This window comes from Harpia harpyja, chromosome 6, assembly GCF_026419915.1.
Source record: "Harpia harpyja isolate bHarHar1 chromosome 6, bHarHar1 primary haplotype, whole genome shotgun sequence".
NCBI classification, from domain to species: Eukaryota; Metazoa; Chordata; class Aves; order Accipitriformes; family Accipitridae; genus Harpia; species Harpia harpyja.
The window spans coordinates 68,397,831-68,411,214 of NC_068945.1; the positions used below are offsets into that span (position 1 = coordinate 68,397,831).

General features: G+C 40.9%; 1 protein-coding gene across 1 annotated transcript in view; it reads left to right on the forward strand.

The window, feature by feature from the left end:
• EXOC4 (exocyst complex component 4) overlaps positions 1–13,384 on the forward strand; it is a 414,930-nt gene that overhangs the window by 105,615 nt on the left and 295,931 nt on the right. Inside the window, exons 8-9 of the mRNA XM_052789476.1 lie at positions 7,554–7,699; positions 12,028–12,116. Coding sequence (XP_052645436.1) covers positions 7,554–7,699; positions 12,028–12,116 — 235 coding nt within the window. The remainder of the gene's footprint in view (positions 1–7,553; positions 7,700–12,027; positions 12,117–13,384) is intronic.

The window sequence follows — 13,384 nt, forward strand, 5'->3', positions numbered from 1 at the left end:
AAATAATCCTGACTGGCTTCCCGTGCCGCCCACCTTTATTCTGTTTATTTTGTTTTGTTTTGTTTTGGTGTTAAGGGCCTGATACCAAAATGAGAAAGTGGCCTTGTTACTTGGATCATTTCTGCTAGCATAATCTGTATTTGCAGAACAGCTGAGGTGCCTGGAGAAAAATAAATGCTGTCCATTTGTTTTATGACCCAGTTACTCAAGTTGACTACGGGTAGCTTAAATAAATTTGTCATCAGTATTTGTTCCTCTTGTGTTAAAATAAATAAATAAAACAGCAGAACTACTGGGAAAGGTGGAAAAAAAGACAGCCCAGCTCCCGTTCTCCTTTATGGAGGCCAGATGACTAAATTTCAGTGAAAATGTCTTAAAACTTTATGCGTCACTAAACTGGAGATGACCTTCATCATGTACCTTTGTATGAGCTGGTACCGGATTGTTGGTTATATGGATATTAAAGCCACTAAAGTTAGAAAGCAATTGCAAAGCCCCCCTTGAGGACTTGGAGAAGAGGCATCACGTGCCTGCTCACATCTTGCAGAAGATAAGGTTACCTGCTGTAGTCTCTCAGCTGCTTTTTCTTGTAGCTGCTTATTTTCTGAGCTACAAGTATAAGTTAAGATGGAATTTATAATATTGATGCAGCACAGGGAATGGGGTAAAGTTAGTAACGGTAAGAGGCCTTTTATCTTGTGTGTTTGTCAGTGATAAGACACAATCTCTCATGCTCTCAGCGGCTGAGAGTCAGTGGGTGCAAACCTCGCCTTGTACAAGTCAGCGATGTTTGTCTCGGCACTTGTAGCGGGACCAGGGTTTCACTTTAAATCTGTTCAATCAGATAATGATATGTCACAGGGGTGTTGATATATCAGAGGGTTAATTAGCGAACACTTGCAGAAAACGCCGCTATTTAAATCGTTATGCCGGGCACTTGTTACTGAACCAAAGTCCCTTTCTTGATAGATGTGTAAGCTGTTGTGGCAGCTTGTGTAAAGAGTGGGAAAATGAAATGAGTGCTGGCCAGTGCTGGCTTGTTTGAGGAACCTACAGCCTGATGTTGATGGCTGTGACAGCACGTAACAGTTTCTCCTTTTGCTGTGCTAGCAACTGTGAAACCCGTTATATTAGTTTATGTGTCTCAAGTGACTTCAGCTCATCCATACACCAAGTAGAGTCAGAGCCTGTGGTGCTGAGGTTATAAAGTCCACGCACGTGTTATCAAAAGCTTGTGAAATGAAAAGGTTCTGGTTTTAAACTCTCCAAAGCGATCCGAGCGGGTGTACGATTCGTTGCCAATTAAAACAGCTTTTAAGAAGCTGTGTTTTTAAAGTAGTTTTGAGGTTTGTTCCCTCCCTCCCTCCCTTCCTCCCTGGAGGTAGATGCACGTTCACAGGTCTACAGTAATAGTTGCGCTAATTGGCAGTTAGCGTTGATAATGAATGTAGTAGCACTGGCAATGATAGTATTATCTAAATAGTTGTGGGGTTATTTTTTACTTTTTCCCCAAAATGAAAAACAAAAGGAATTCTTGCTTCTTGTACAATAATGGAATTGGGTGATGCCTTGAGAGAATTAATTCTGGAAGGGTTTTTATTATTATGTTTCAGTTAAATTAATTTCATGGGCAACAAGAGGATTAGATAAAGCAGGTTGTGCAGCATTGAACAGTATTCACGGCACCTAAAAATTGTTCTTGTTCTTTCAGACTTACCTCATTGCTTTGTCCTTTGTCGTGTTTGCCAGGTGTGTGCTCGGCCCCTGTTCTCAATGTGGTACAACTTACGCAGAACGCTCAGTGCTTTTAGAATTCAATTAACTGTTACTTTTTTTTCTTTTTTGTTAAATTCCACAATTACTGCAGCATTTTAATTATTAAAACTTTTGATACAGCAAATTACTGGGTAATTAGCTATAGACTACTTTTGCATAGAGTGTCACTGCTTTTCTTGCGTTTTTCTGGCACTTTGCTAGTAGTTCCCTCCTGTCTCCAGAGCTTCAAGAACGATGCCTCTTTTCGTATGTTTACAAAGAAGTAAGTGCATGTCACAGTAGTGCATCCTACTTGAACTCCCAGCTTTTTTCTTTCATGATTCATTTGCAGTTGCTTTCATTGCCCCTGAAATTATCTGTGGCTGAATATCACCATCTCTGGGGAATTTTGTGCCTTTCCTCAATGCACGTAGCATGGTTTGCTGTCTCTGGGCATGTCCTCGCATCCCCATTGAACCAGGGGATATAGGATAATTTGAATCTGCTGTTCTGTTTTTAACTAACTTTCCTCATTGAAATCCCATTAGGAAATCTCTCTTCTGCTTTGTAGTCTCAGCTTCTGATTCCTCCTGCTAGGTCTTACTAAAACATAACTCCAAAGCCTTCTCAGGGGCTGATACAACTCCAGAGGAGTCCACAGTGCGTCATGCCAACATTTCTGCAGCTGCCCAGTGTGTCAGAGCACTAAGCTGAAAATAAATCTTGCTTTCAATTGCCAGTACTCCATAGCAAAATAGTAGAGACATTCTCAGATGCTGAGAGTGTTCTTTCTGGGTTTTTACAGTTTCCTCAAAGTACGAGCGAGGTGGCCTGGGCCTGGGTGAGAAGTCTTCTCTAGCACAAACCTCGTCGCCGAACACAAACGTTACCAGTAGCTGTTTTTATTTCCTGTATCAACTCAAACCAGTAACTAAAGGTGCGGTGTACCAATAGTACTTTGAACGCTAATGGTTCCTTCACGCAGGAGCCTGAGAGCTGGCGCTGAGTGGTGTGACGGCTTTATTAAGATCCCCAGATTATAAGGAGCTGTTGTGATCTTCTCGTCTGACCTCTGCGTAAAACAAGCCGTGGTACTTTCCTGAATTAATTCCTGTTTGAAAGAGGGCACATGCTTTAGAAAGGCATCCAGTCTTGACCAGGGGGAGTGTGGGGGAATAAGTGACAGACAATATGGTGTAACCTTTGATGTAAGTGGTTAATTATGCTCTGGAAATGTATGCCTAACCGTTCGTCAAAGCCTGTCCAGCTTCAACCTTCCAGCCTTTAGATTTTTTTTTTTTAAAATTCATTAGTGAAGATTTTTTTCATCAGTTCTGTGCCCTCTGTGTTGCATGCTTGCAGGCTGATCCAGTAACCTCTTAGCCTTCTCTTTGCTAAGCTAACAAGACTGAGCTCGTGACTTCTCGGTGTTTTGCTGTAAGTCGTGCCTTCCAGCCTTTTAATAACTTTCAGGCTTCTTTTGTGCACCCTTCTTACCCGCTTTTTCCCTGATGTCTCTTTGTTTATAAATGCCAGGGTTTCATTTGGCATTCCAGATGTGAGACCAATACAGAGTGATGCTGTAAACTTTTACTTCTGACAAAGCTCTCTGCTTTATATAGTCATTTTCAATTAGCTAACTAATACCCAGTGGGACTTTCTGTGCTGTTGATTATCTTCAATATTCCCAAATTTGCTAGAGTCACAGCTTCACACAACAATCCTCTAGATCATGACTTTCATTTTTTTTTTTCCCCTAGATGTAGAGATTTACCTCTGCTGATATTGGAATTCTTACAGTAGATTGATTGTATTATGAATAATAACAATAATAATAAAGAAAATTATATTATTGTGTTAATGCTGTGTTCACTTTATTATTTACCATTTTTCCCCCCAAACATAATAATTTACAAACCTTCTCTAGTCATTATTTTCATAGGAATTTTAAATGGGAAAAGTTCGGGTCCGTTCAGTCCACAAAGGGGTTGCTGCAGCCACTCCTGTATGTGCTTTCATTGTCCGATTAAGCTGCTTCTAATTATTATTGTTTTAAAAATTGAGAGACCAAAATTAGGCTGAAAATTAGGAGATTTCTATCCAACAAAAGAGAAGCATTCTGGAATAGTCTTGTATTTCCCTTGGAATACAGAAGACAAAAGGAAAAGAGGAATTAAGAGTTCTGGGACCTTGCAAAATCTGGTATCAGTGGTTTCCTCATTTCTAGTTGTATGTTAAAGATCTTGTCAAGTGCCTGCCCATTTTTCTTTTAGGAGATGCTGTGTTGACTTTTAGTGTTTGGCTTTTGTCAGATTCTTGGTGGAAATATCACTTTATCTCTCTCTGTTTATTTAAAGATAAATTTGTCATCATCATAAGAATACCGGCTAGCCAAGATCTGTGTTCTGTAAATCCATGTTGCTGGACATGAATTCTATTATTCTCCCTTAATTCTTTTTTAATAGAGTCTTCTATCATCTGTTCTGTGATTTTTGTCCCTGATCAATATGAGGTGGAGAGGCCAGTAATTACCTGGTCATCCCATTTACCCTTGCAAAATTCATGGTATGGTGCTAGTTTTCATCTGGTTTCCTGGACCCCCCAAATACATGAAGGCATAATGAAAATCAGTGTTGATGGTGTAGAGTTTGAAACTGTCATGATTTTCTGATGGAGCGAACTGTTCACACTGCAGTATCCATCTTAATTCAGAGTATATGAGGATGTGAAATACCTATTTGCAGCTTTTAATTGATGGAATAGAGCTTATTCAGAGCTCAGGCCTCCTATCTAAAACCTCACAAGAGGTACAAATAATGAATGAATTTAGCCGTCGCCCTGTGGCCAGGCATGTTTTATTGCCCATGCTTTGTTCGTAGGTCAATCTTGAGCATGATAAGACATAACGACTCATACAACTTCTCATGGGGCTCAGCCAAAGAATAAAACTGTGGATCTGGAGAGTCGCAGCAAGTGCAAACAGCAGTCAGACGCAGAAGCAATTTTGTTCTTGCCCTGTTGCAGTTCAGAAAGACAGTGTAGTGCAAGCTGTTATCAGATCAACGTGGTAGGCTACACATATTGATATGACCTTTTGAAATTTGAGAATTTAATTAAGCCTCCAAATCCATAAATATTGCTTTTTTAATAAAACATTTTATATTCATTTTCATTTCCAAAGAGCAGTTGGAGAAAGAGTGCTTTGTTCTTTTGCTTTATGTATGGCTTTATTTGTTTGACATTGATGTAAATATACTACATGGATGGCAGAATTCAACCATTGAGCAGAAAGTCAAAGTCCTTGTTACAGATGAATGGGATGTTGCAGACATTACAGTCACTCATAAATCTTGCTGTACGTCCATGTGATTAATGTCTAGCAAGGTTTTTGATTGATGGCTTAGCAACTACTAATCAGGTGTTATGGGACCAAATCATGAAATCCCTTACTTCGTTGGTTAAGGAAAGCTCCTGTTCGCTTAGATAGGCAGGAGAATGTCTGGTTTTTCTTTTCTTTTAAGTGGATTTAAAGTTCTAGCTTGCTGTGGCTTTTAATAAGTACATGGCCCGGCCACAACTTCCAACACTGAAATATGATACTTATTAAAATCCTCTACTAGGACTATGAGAGCAGAACAACTGGATAACTTGGACTGTCTAGACATGGGGAATAAATTGAGGCCGATGACATCGGGTGAAGGCCATGCATTGCACAACGCAATGAGAAATGAAAAGTTCAGGCTATTTTTTGAGGCAAGTAGTTGGCAAGATTTTCAGACTGGCCCACATGTTAATCGTATTGCTTAAAAACTGTAAGGGTTTTCATCTTCATGCTGCAGTTATAAGCCAAATGTACTGTGTGTTGAAGATCTCGCCTGTCTTAACTTCTCTCCCACGTGGCTGTGTATTGTAACTGCTCAGCCATGCTTACACTTAATTACTTCGTTCTGAAGAATTTGTGTAACTGTTGAATACAGGGCACTGGAGCAGAAAGAGCTTTGATCTGTCTCGCACAGTTTCTGCTATGCTTGAATTTTATAACTTAAAGATGAACTTTGAGAATAGTTATCAAAACCAGCTATTTTCACTGCTTTTACAGCTTTTGACTTTTTCAGAGCCTTGAGTCTAACCATCCTGCCCTGCCTATCTAGGAATACCATAAATTAACAATTTTCTCTTCTTTTTCGTAATCAGCAGTGTTTTCAGAACGGTTCTGAACATCTAACCGCAAACTCATCTTCTATTTCTCTGTTTCACTTTTTAACCAACAGGGATAATTCATTATGTTCCTAGCTCAAACCTCTGTTGGCTTATTGTAATCTTGGAGCCAAGTACTGTATTACACGCTTTACATTTCCTAGTCCTGGATATAAAGTGACACCAGAGTCGTGGAATCCATTCTAAAATAGGTTTCATCCATAATGGGAGAACAAATTGCTAAGTGTTTTTCTTTTTTTTAAAACTTGATTAAGTTTGAGGGTTTAATTACATTTTTGTGGTGATTTTAAGGTTGTTAATTCAAGTAGAGAAGATGAAATGCAAATAGGCGAATACAAACGGATTTGGTAAATTACTGTTAAAAATTAGCGCAGTGATTATTTTTACTCTTAACAATAAGCATGTGTTTTAAAAGCTTGCACTCAGGTAAAGTTTTAATTGAGATGTTTTAGGAGTCGAAGTTTCTTTGTGTTTGTATTTTTTTTTTTCTCAAGCTATCCTGAATTGTTTCTAATTAGGGGCATGGTACCATTTGCCTAGATATTTATTCCTATGTAATTTGTTTAAACTTCGCACAGTACTGATGTGTTCCTTTCATTACAGACAACTCTCTTTGATGGGCTTTGACTAGCTAATTATTAAAATGGAACACATTACTAATAGCCTCCGAGTAGGTAGAATTTTCTGAAAATAAACAGTGACTTTCTGAATGCACTGACAAAAGTTAATTTTGAAGGGGTTTCTTTCCATCTGCAGACACAAGGAAATTAAAAGTGAATGACTTGGAATCTCTTTCTACTTCTGTACCACGGAGTTGCTTAAACAGCATCAAAAATCAGGCCACTGCTCAGGGCTGCAAGGGTTTCACAGAGGGGACCCTCGTCTCACAAAGGGACCCCTCAACCCCTTACTGAGTATACTGGGCTAGAGGAAAATCAATCCTAAACTACGTTGGCAAAACTGATGGCTGTGGGAATTCATATTTTCAGTGGTAAAAGAAGCATATTTGCTTTGAGAGCTATTAAAGGGCAATTTTTGCAGCATTCCCAGGATTTTTTACAACAGCATACATGACCTGCAGCACACGCACCCGAACACACACATACTTGTTTTATATTTCTACATACATAGAAAATATATAGGCATACATACACATATATAAAATATGCTTTTGTCACTGAACAGATCAATTTTGCTAACCTTTATGTTTTTAAGAGCTGTGGTGTGTAATCAGTCTGTAAAGGCCAGCCAACAACCCACCCACCACGTCCCTGTTACTGCTGCTGATAGAATCAGTTTTGGGAGGAGTGGGGACTTCTTGCAAGTTACCTTTGGTACCATCAGGGTTTTGTAGCAGATTGAGTTGGTCACGTAATGCAAAATGAGCTTTTACCAAATTAGTGACAGTGGCATATAAGTCACTAGGATCACATTTCTGAAAATAAAGCTAGGTTTCTGTTAATTGAATTTTTGAGACTTTTATTAATTTTCCAGTCTTACAGGGTACCTAAAGGTCCTAGACATTACATAATAATGCTGTTTTATTTCGAATGCTGAGTTCTCCTTCCTTCTCTTCGCAGATGCTGCTGACAGAATATCTGGATATGAAGAACACCCGCACTGCCTCGGAGCCATCCACCCAGCTTAGCTACGCCAGCTCTGGGAGAGAATTTGCAGCGTTCTTCGCAAAGAAGAAGCCACAAAGGCCTAAAAACCCTTTGTTCAAGTAAGTGCTGGGACGATGTTAAAGCTGTGCCTGAGCTGTCTTTGGTGCCTCGAGTGTTGCACAACACTGGCTGCTAATCGCAGTTTCACAGTGTGAGAGAGTGTAAGTTTTGAGATGGAGATGTAATGCCCAAAGCTGAAGCCTCGGTAAGATCTCTGTTACGGATTCATCCCTGTTTTTTAGAGTGTAGCTCTTTCCAGGGCTCTTCTCGGGACTGGGATCTTGTTATACAAGCTGCTGCAAAGCATGCAGTGATACATTATGTCTATCTTTGTCCACGGTAAATTCAGGACCTGTTAAAGAGTGCGATAAAGGGGACGGGACAAAGAGAATTAAGATAACTGTATAATTACTAGATAGACTAAGCGGTTAATCCTATCACTAACTCCTTTAATTCGGAGTACAGAGTGGAAAGAATTAAGTGGTTGGGAGGAGAGTATAAGAGAGAGGATGAGAGGCTAGGTGGCCAAGGGAAGGTTTTGGGGGAACAAATTTGATATGCAAGAATAAGAAGTGAGGAGGAGTTGTTGGTGGACAGCACTGTTAGGAGACAAGAGATGGCCTTGTTACTACACCTAGATTCAGGTGAGCTGTGCTGAGTTTTCATCTCTTCTGCTGTCTACGTGTGCTGGTCATTCTCTTTGGCTTCTTCAGGATTTTGGGGAATACCAAAATGTCCTGTTTTGGCAGCAGGTGCTCCAAGTTCAAAGATCACAGCTTCCTTGGCTCTGCCAGCATAACTGCATGTGTGGCTGCTGTTTTAACTCAGAACTGCCAAAATAATCTTTTTCATATACTTTTTTTTTTTTTTTTTTTTTTTACAATGAGATTGTTCGAAAACAGTTGCTGAGGGAATCAGCAAGTTTCACAGCGGGTTTGAGGGAAGAGCAGAGAGAGTACCAGCAGCTTGGAGCAGTAACCTTTTACCCGTGGTCAGCTGCAGCAGGAGCAGTGTATCTGATGGGTCCTCAGCACCCCTCTGGACTATAAGCTGCTGCAGGGCTTGGGTTGTTTTTTGCTACTCATCTGAGTGGTGCTTAGCCTTATGAGGCTTTGCTCTGCGGAGTCAAAAAAATAAAAAAAAATCTAGTGGAATATTTGCTGGAGGGGGAGCGATTGGAAGTGCGCTGGTGTTTTCACCCCTTATTTGCTGGAGACGTGGATCCATGAAGTCTGGGTATTTTTTTGTAATGAAGAACCCCTCATTTGTGATTGGAGGTAGATCGTTACGTGGTGGGGGAATAATGCAGGAACTTCAGTAATGGGAAAGGCTGAGAGTAATCGGCTGTTTCGGGCAAGTGGGAGGGGAGCTTTGTGTTCTGCGTCTTTTTTACAGATTGTTTGTTGTGGGTTTTTTTCAGCTAAAATTTATTTCTTGATTATGCAGAACTCCCTGTGCTTTGCCCAACGGGCATGTGTATCTGGTGGCTGTCTTCTTGTAGTACCTAAGGCCCCAGTTAGAAATCGAAGTCTTCCGCACTGCCTTCTCTCCCTCTCGCAGGATGAGCTGTTTATGTGATCTTCTGTTAGAATGTTAACTGTTGCCGGGATGATTTCAGAGGTGCCTCCCGCCTCTCTCAACCCATGGTTATTCCTCTCACCCCTTTTTTTTTTTTTTTTTTTTTTTAACACTTCCATGACTCTTTGGGTTGAGAATGACACTCTTGGAATTTGCTCTGACTTGCAGATGTATATTGGAGCAAAATAGGGTTGCTCACTTTTTCATATTGTGTCTCTTCTTGGGTGTACTTGGACCATTTAAGTTTGAGGAATAAGGGTGCTCTGTTTCACCTACAGCAGTTTAAGGCTGTATATTAGTTTGTCGAGAGAGAGTGAAGGTGGGTATAATTCTTTAAAGGGAAGGTGCCTAACCTCATAGGAGCAGGATGTCTCTTACCACTCATGGTCTTGTCACAGAGTCATTGCCAGCACCACAGTGACAGCAGCACTTATTGGGATCTCTTATTTGGTTATCTGTCTTCTGTCAGCTGTCACTGTATCTGTGGAAATCTCCGCTGAAATGGAATTTCTCAGTCCACTGAGGGATGTACATGTTTGATGGAATGTTATTCTTGTCTCCTCTCCCATCTTCAGTGCTTTTCGTGCCAGGCTGCAAGGCTCTTTTTCTTGCCTTTCCATTAGCTCCGTCCAAATCAGAGGAGCCTTCCGCTTGTCATCAGAATATCTACATTTAATTCCTCACTTCAGAAGTCTCTTAGGGCAGGGCTCCACCTCGCGTTTTATTTGCAGATGGATGCAGGTGTTTGTGCTGTGTCCTTTGATAGTTTGCTGTTAGCTAATTTTATAAACACTAAGTACTTTTGCTAGTTGTGTATTCTAGCAATAGTGGGAAGAATAAGGACTTGTCAGTTGTGTCCTGCTGTCTGGAAATCAGTAGCTAGCATTTGGAAGAGACTTTGAATTGTTGTTTCCCTATCTTTAAAATGGGTGTAATTTAAAAAAAAAAAAACCAAAAACAAAAAAACCTCACAATGTATTTAGTTGTTTAATGTTGGCTTAAAAAAGACAACTTCAGATGAGGGGACTTTGGGAATTCAGATAGTTCATGCCATCATAAACCTGGCTTGCTCCTCTTCCAAAAGGTAGCCAAGTGCACGTTCAGGTTGCCATCTCCCTACAGATCAGTTTTGCAAGATGGAAATTGGGCATAGGTGGGAAAGGAGTGAATTGTACAAGCAGATGTTGAACACCCAATACATTAGTCTCAGGCTTGGCTGTAATTATATGTAATTCTATGTAAAACAAAAATATTTTGAAAGTTTGCTGTGGGAGGATCAGCATGGGGAAAGGAGTTACAAGAGTAGAGGAGATAAGTGTAAATAGGAACATGGGAAAAGAGCAGATCCAGGAGACAGCAGAGGAGGGAAACTATGGGAGAGAAACTGGATGGTGGTGGGAAAGAAGTGAATGCGATGAGGTCCTGCAGCAAAAGCCAGTGCACGGCTCTGAGGGATAATCTGAGTTGCTGTCTCAAGGAAGAGACTGTTTATTGCTGCAGTTTGCCTTGACCTGAAGCTTCTGGTTTCGATGCCTGGAGAAGACCTCTGGGCCATGGTGATGATGTTACGCTTAATATCTCGCTAGGGCCGAAAGGGAGCACATCATAAATATAGACCCAAAAATTTACTGTTCATTTAATTAAAGTCTTAAGTGTTTGTTGTATTTTGATAGATTGTTATTAGTTCAGTTGCAATATTACTAACACTCGCAGTCCAAATTAAAGCAGAAGAGCCTCATTAATAGTAATAACCTTCACACTGTTGCACAAGAAAGCTTACAAATGCTTGCCCCTTTTCTCTGCTGTGATGCTCGTGTTTCCAGTGCCCCTCTAAGGCTGATTCAGTCTTCCTTAGCAGAAGGGTTGGGGAGGGGGTAAGGGATGTTACAGCAAATCACCAACGTCTTGAGGTCTTCACCTTGAGGAGTTTGATGTTTGTGAAAGATGTCTTCCCTCTGAGTCTTACGTCCACTTTGGCTATTTGAAGATGCTTTGTCCCTACCGCCTGCTCCCTTCTCCCCGGTCCCCAGCACCAGCGGCAGAGCTGCCCAGCGCCCAGTCCCGGCACACAAAGCTCTGGTGTTTGCTGGGCAGTGCCTGCCCGGGGCGGCAGCCCTTGGCCATGCAGGGTGTCCCCAGCGCTGAGCTCACGGAGGTTGGGCACGAGTCCTTGGCCATGGGACACTTGCGACCACAGGGACGCCCAGCTCAGGGCACGGCAAGCCCAGAGACGGCCTGAGACCTTGCAGTGTCAGGTCAGTGCCCGGTCTGTGGCCTTGTGCTATCAAGTGCAAAAAATCACGTTTATGGGGATAGAGTAGTTGGGAAATATTTCTCTCTGCCTCTCAGATTGGTCCTTGTGGAGTGTTAGAGCCATATGACAAATACTTCGTAATTTATTACTCCCTAGTTTTCAGGAGAATGTTACTTTTTAATTTTTATGTATGGGTCAGCAATTTAGATGGTGCTAGCCTATGGCTTTGGTTTGGATTTTATTAGTTTTTGGTGCCATTCCTACTTAAATGCCTGGGTGCTCCCAGCTGATAGAGCAGAGGAGCATCTCTGTGCTTTGCGGGCAGCTCTGTGTCATGGGTGGCTGCTGGTAGAGCTGTGTTGATCAGAGGTGGCAGAACGTGGTGCATCAGTGATGGGGAGTTTTACAGGAAAGATGTGCTTTTGTCTGCCTTGGTAAATTTGCTCCAACATGCAGGGGAGTCCTTTTTGTTTAGAGCTGACTGGTGCTTACAGGAAGGATGCTTCTATGGATGGCTAACTGACTGGAATTTTTTTTTTTTTTTTTTAATTACAGGTTTGAGTCCTCCTCCCATGCTATTAGCATGAGTGCCTATTTGCGTGAGCAGAGGAGGGAACTGTACAGCAGAAGTGGAGAACTTCAAGGTGGGGAAATAGATAATGTACTAGTTTGAATAATTCTCTTTTGCAGGAGCTTGAATATCCTGTTCATGCTACGTCAGGGTATTAATACCTCTCTTATTTTGCCACACAGGCTGTCTAAATCTCTGCAGTTTTTAAGCTCTGTTTATTTATTCTTATTACGTTGTGAAGCAGCAGGGTTTCTCTTTATTCCCCCTGCATTTTCAGCTAGAGGTCGAGGTCTTAACAGATACTCATAAAACAATGGGTGAAATGCAGACATTCTCACCGTGAGCACTGCTTTTGGATGCTTGGAGCTAATGTCTGCTTCCTTATCTGCAGTTTATTTCCTTGCATCATATGCTGAATGTGGTACTTACCCTGGATTGCTTTGGGAGCTAAGCTCAGTCGTCTCATATTTGAAGCTACAACTTTCTGTTGTATGGACTAAAGTGACCAATTCTTTGTCTTTTGTACAACACTTGAAGAGTTGCAGAGTGTTTGAAAATGGTGAATTGGAAGAGTTGGACTGCTCTCGCTGGTTTACATTGCTTGTGGCAAGTGCTGTGTATACACAGAGAAGTGTTCTCTCCCTGAGCATGGCATCATTTCACCTTTTTTTTTCTGAATGGTCTAATTCACAAAAGTCTTGGCTTTGGGAGCAAAATCAAGGGAAAATCTTAAGGCTGTCACGATAATTTATAGCAGGACTAAAATCTTTTTGATCATATATTCTAGTTACTTACTGGGCTAATCATAACAAGAAAATAATATATACTTTTCAAATATTATAGTGATGGACAAGGGTAGAATTTCTCCTTGAAATCTTACCCGTGATAAAAGTTGACTTTTAGTTGAGGATGTTTTATATTTTACAAGAGAATTTTTGGATGATTTCATGTTCCCTTCCTCCTTTTGTAACTTAGTTGTCCTCAGCGACAAGTTAAACCCACAACAGTGTGAAAAGAAGCCTTGAGAGACATACAGTGTTCTTGTGGACAGATCGCTTCACTTAGGTGACTCTACAAAGATGATCTTAGTATTGATGATTAAGGATATAGTTATTCACTCTATGGTGAATATTCACATACTTCTGGATGGACTGTGAAGGAAGAATCTGAGATAAAGATGTACTGAAGTTGACAGTTGCCCACACTAAGATCTAACAGCATATAGGAATAAAATAAAGTGGAGATACCTGTCTTTTAAATTATGGTATCACCATTTATGCACACTTGGAAGGTGTTTATCTTACAGCTCTTTACCTTTTGAGACTCCGGTTCTCACCTTCA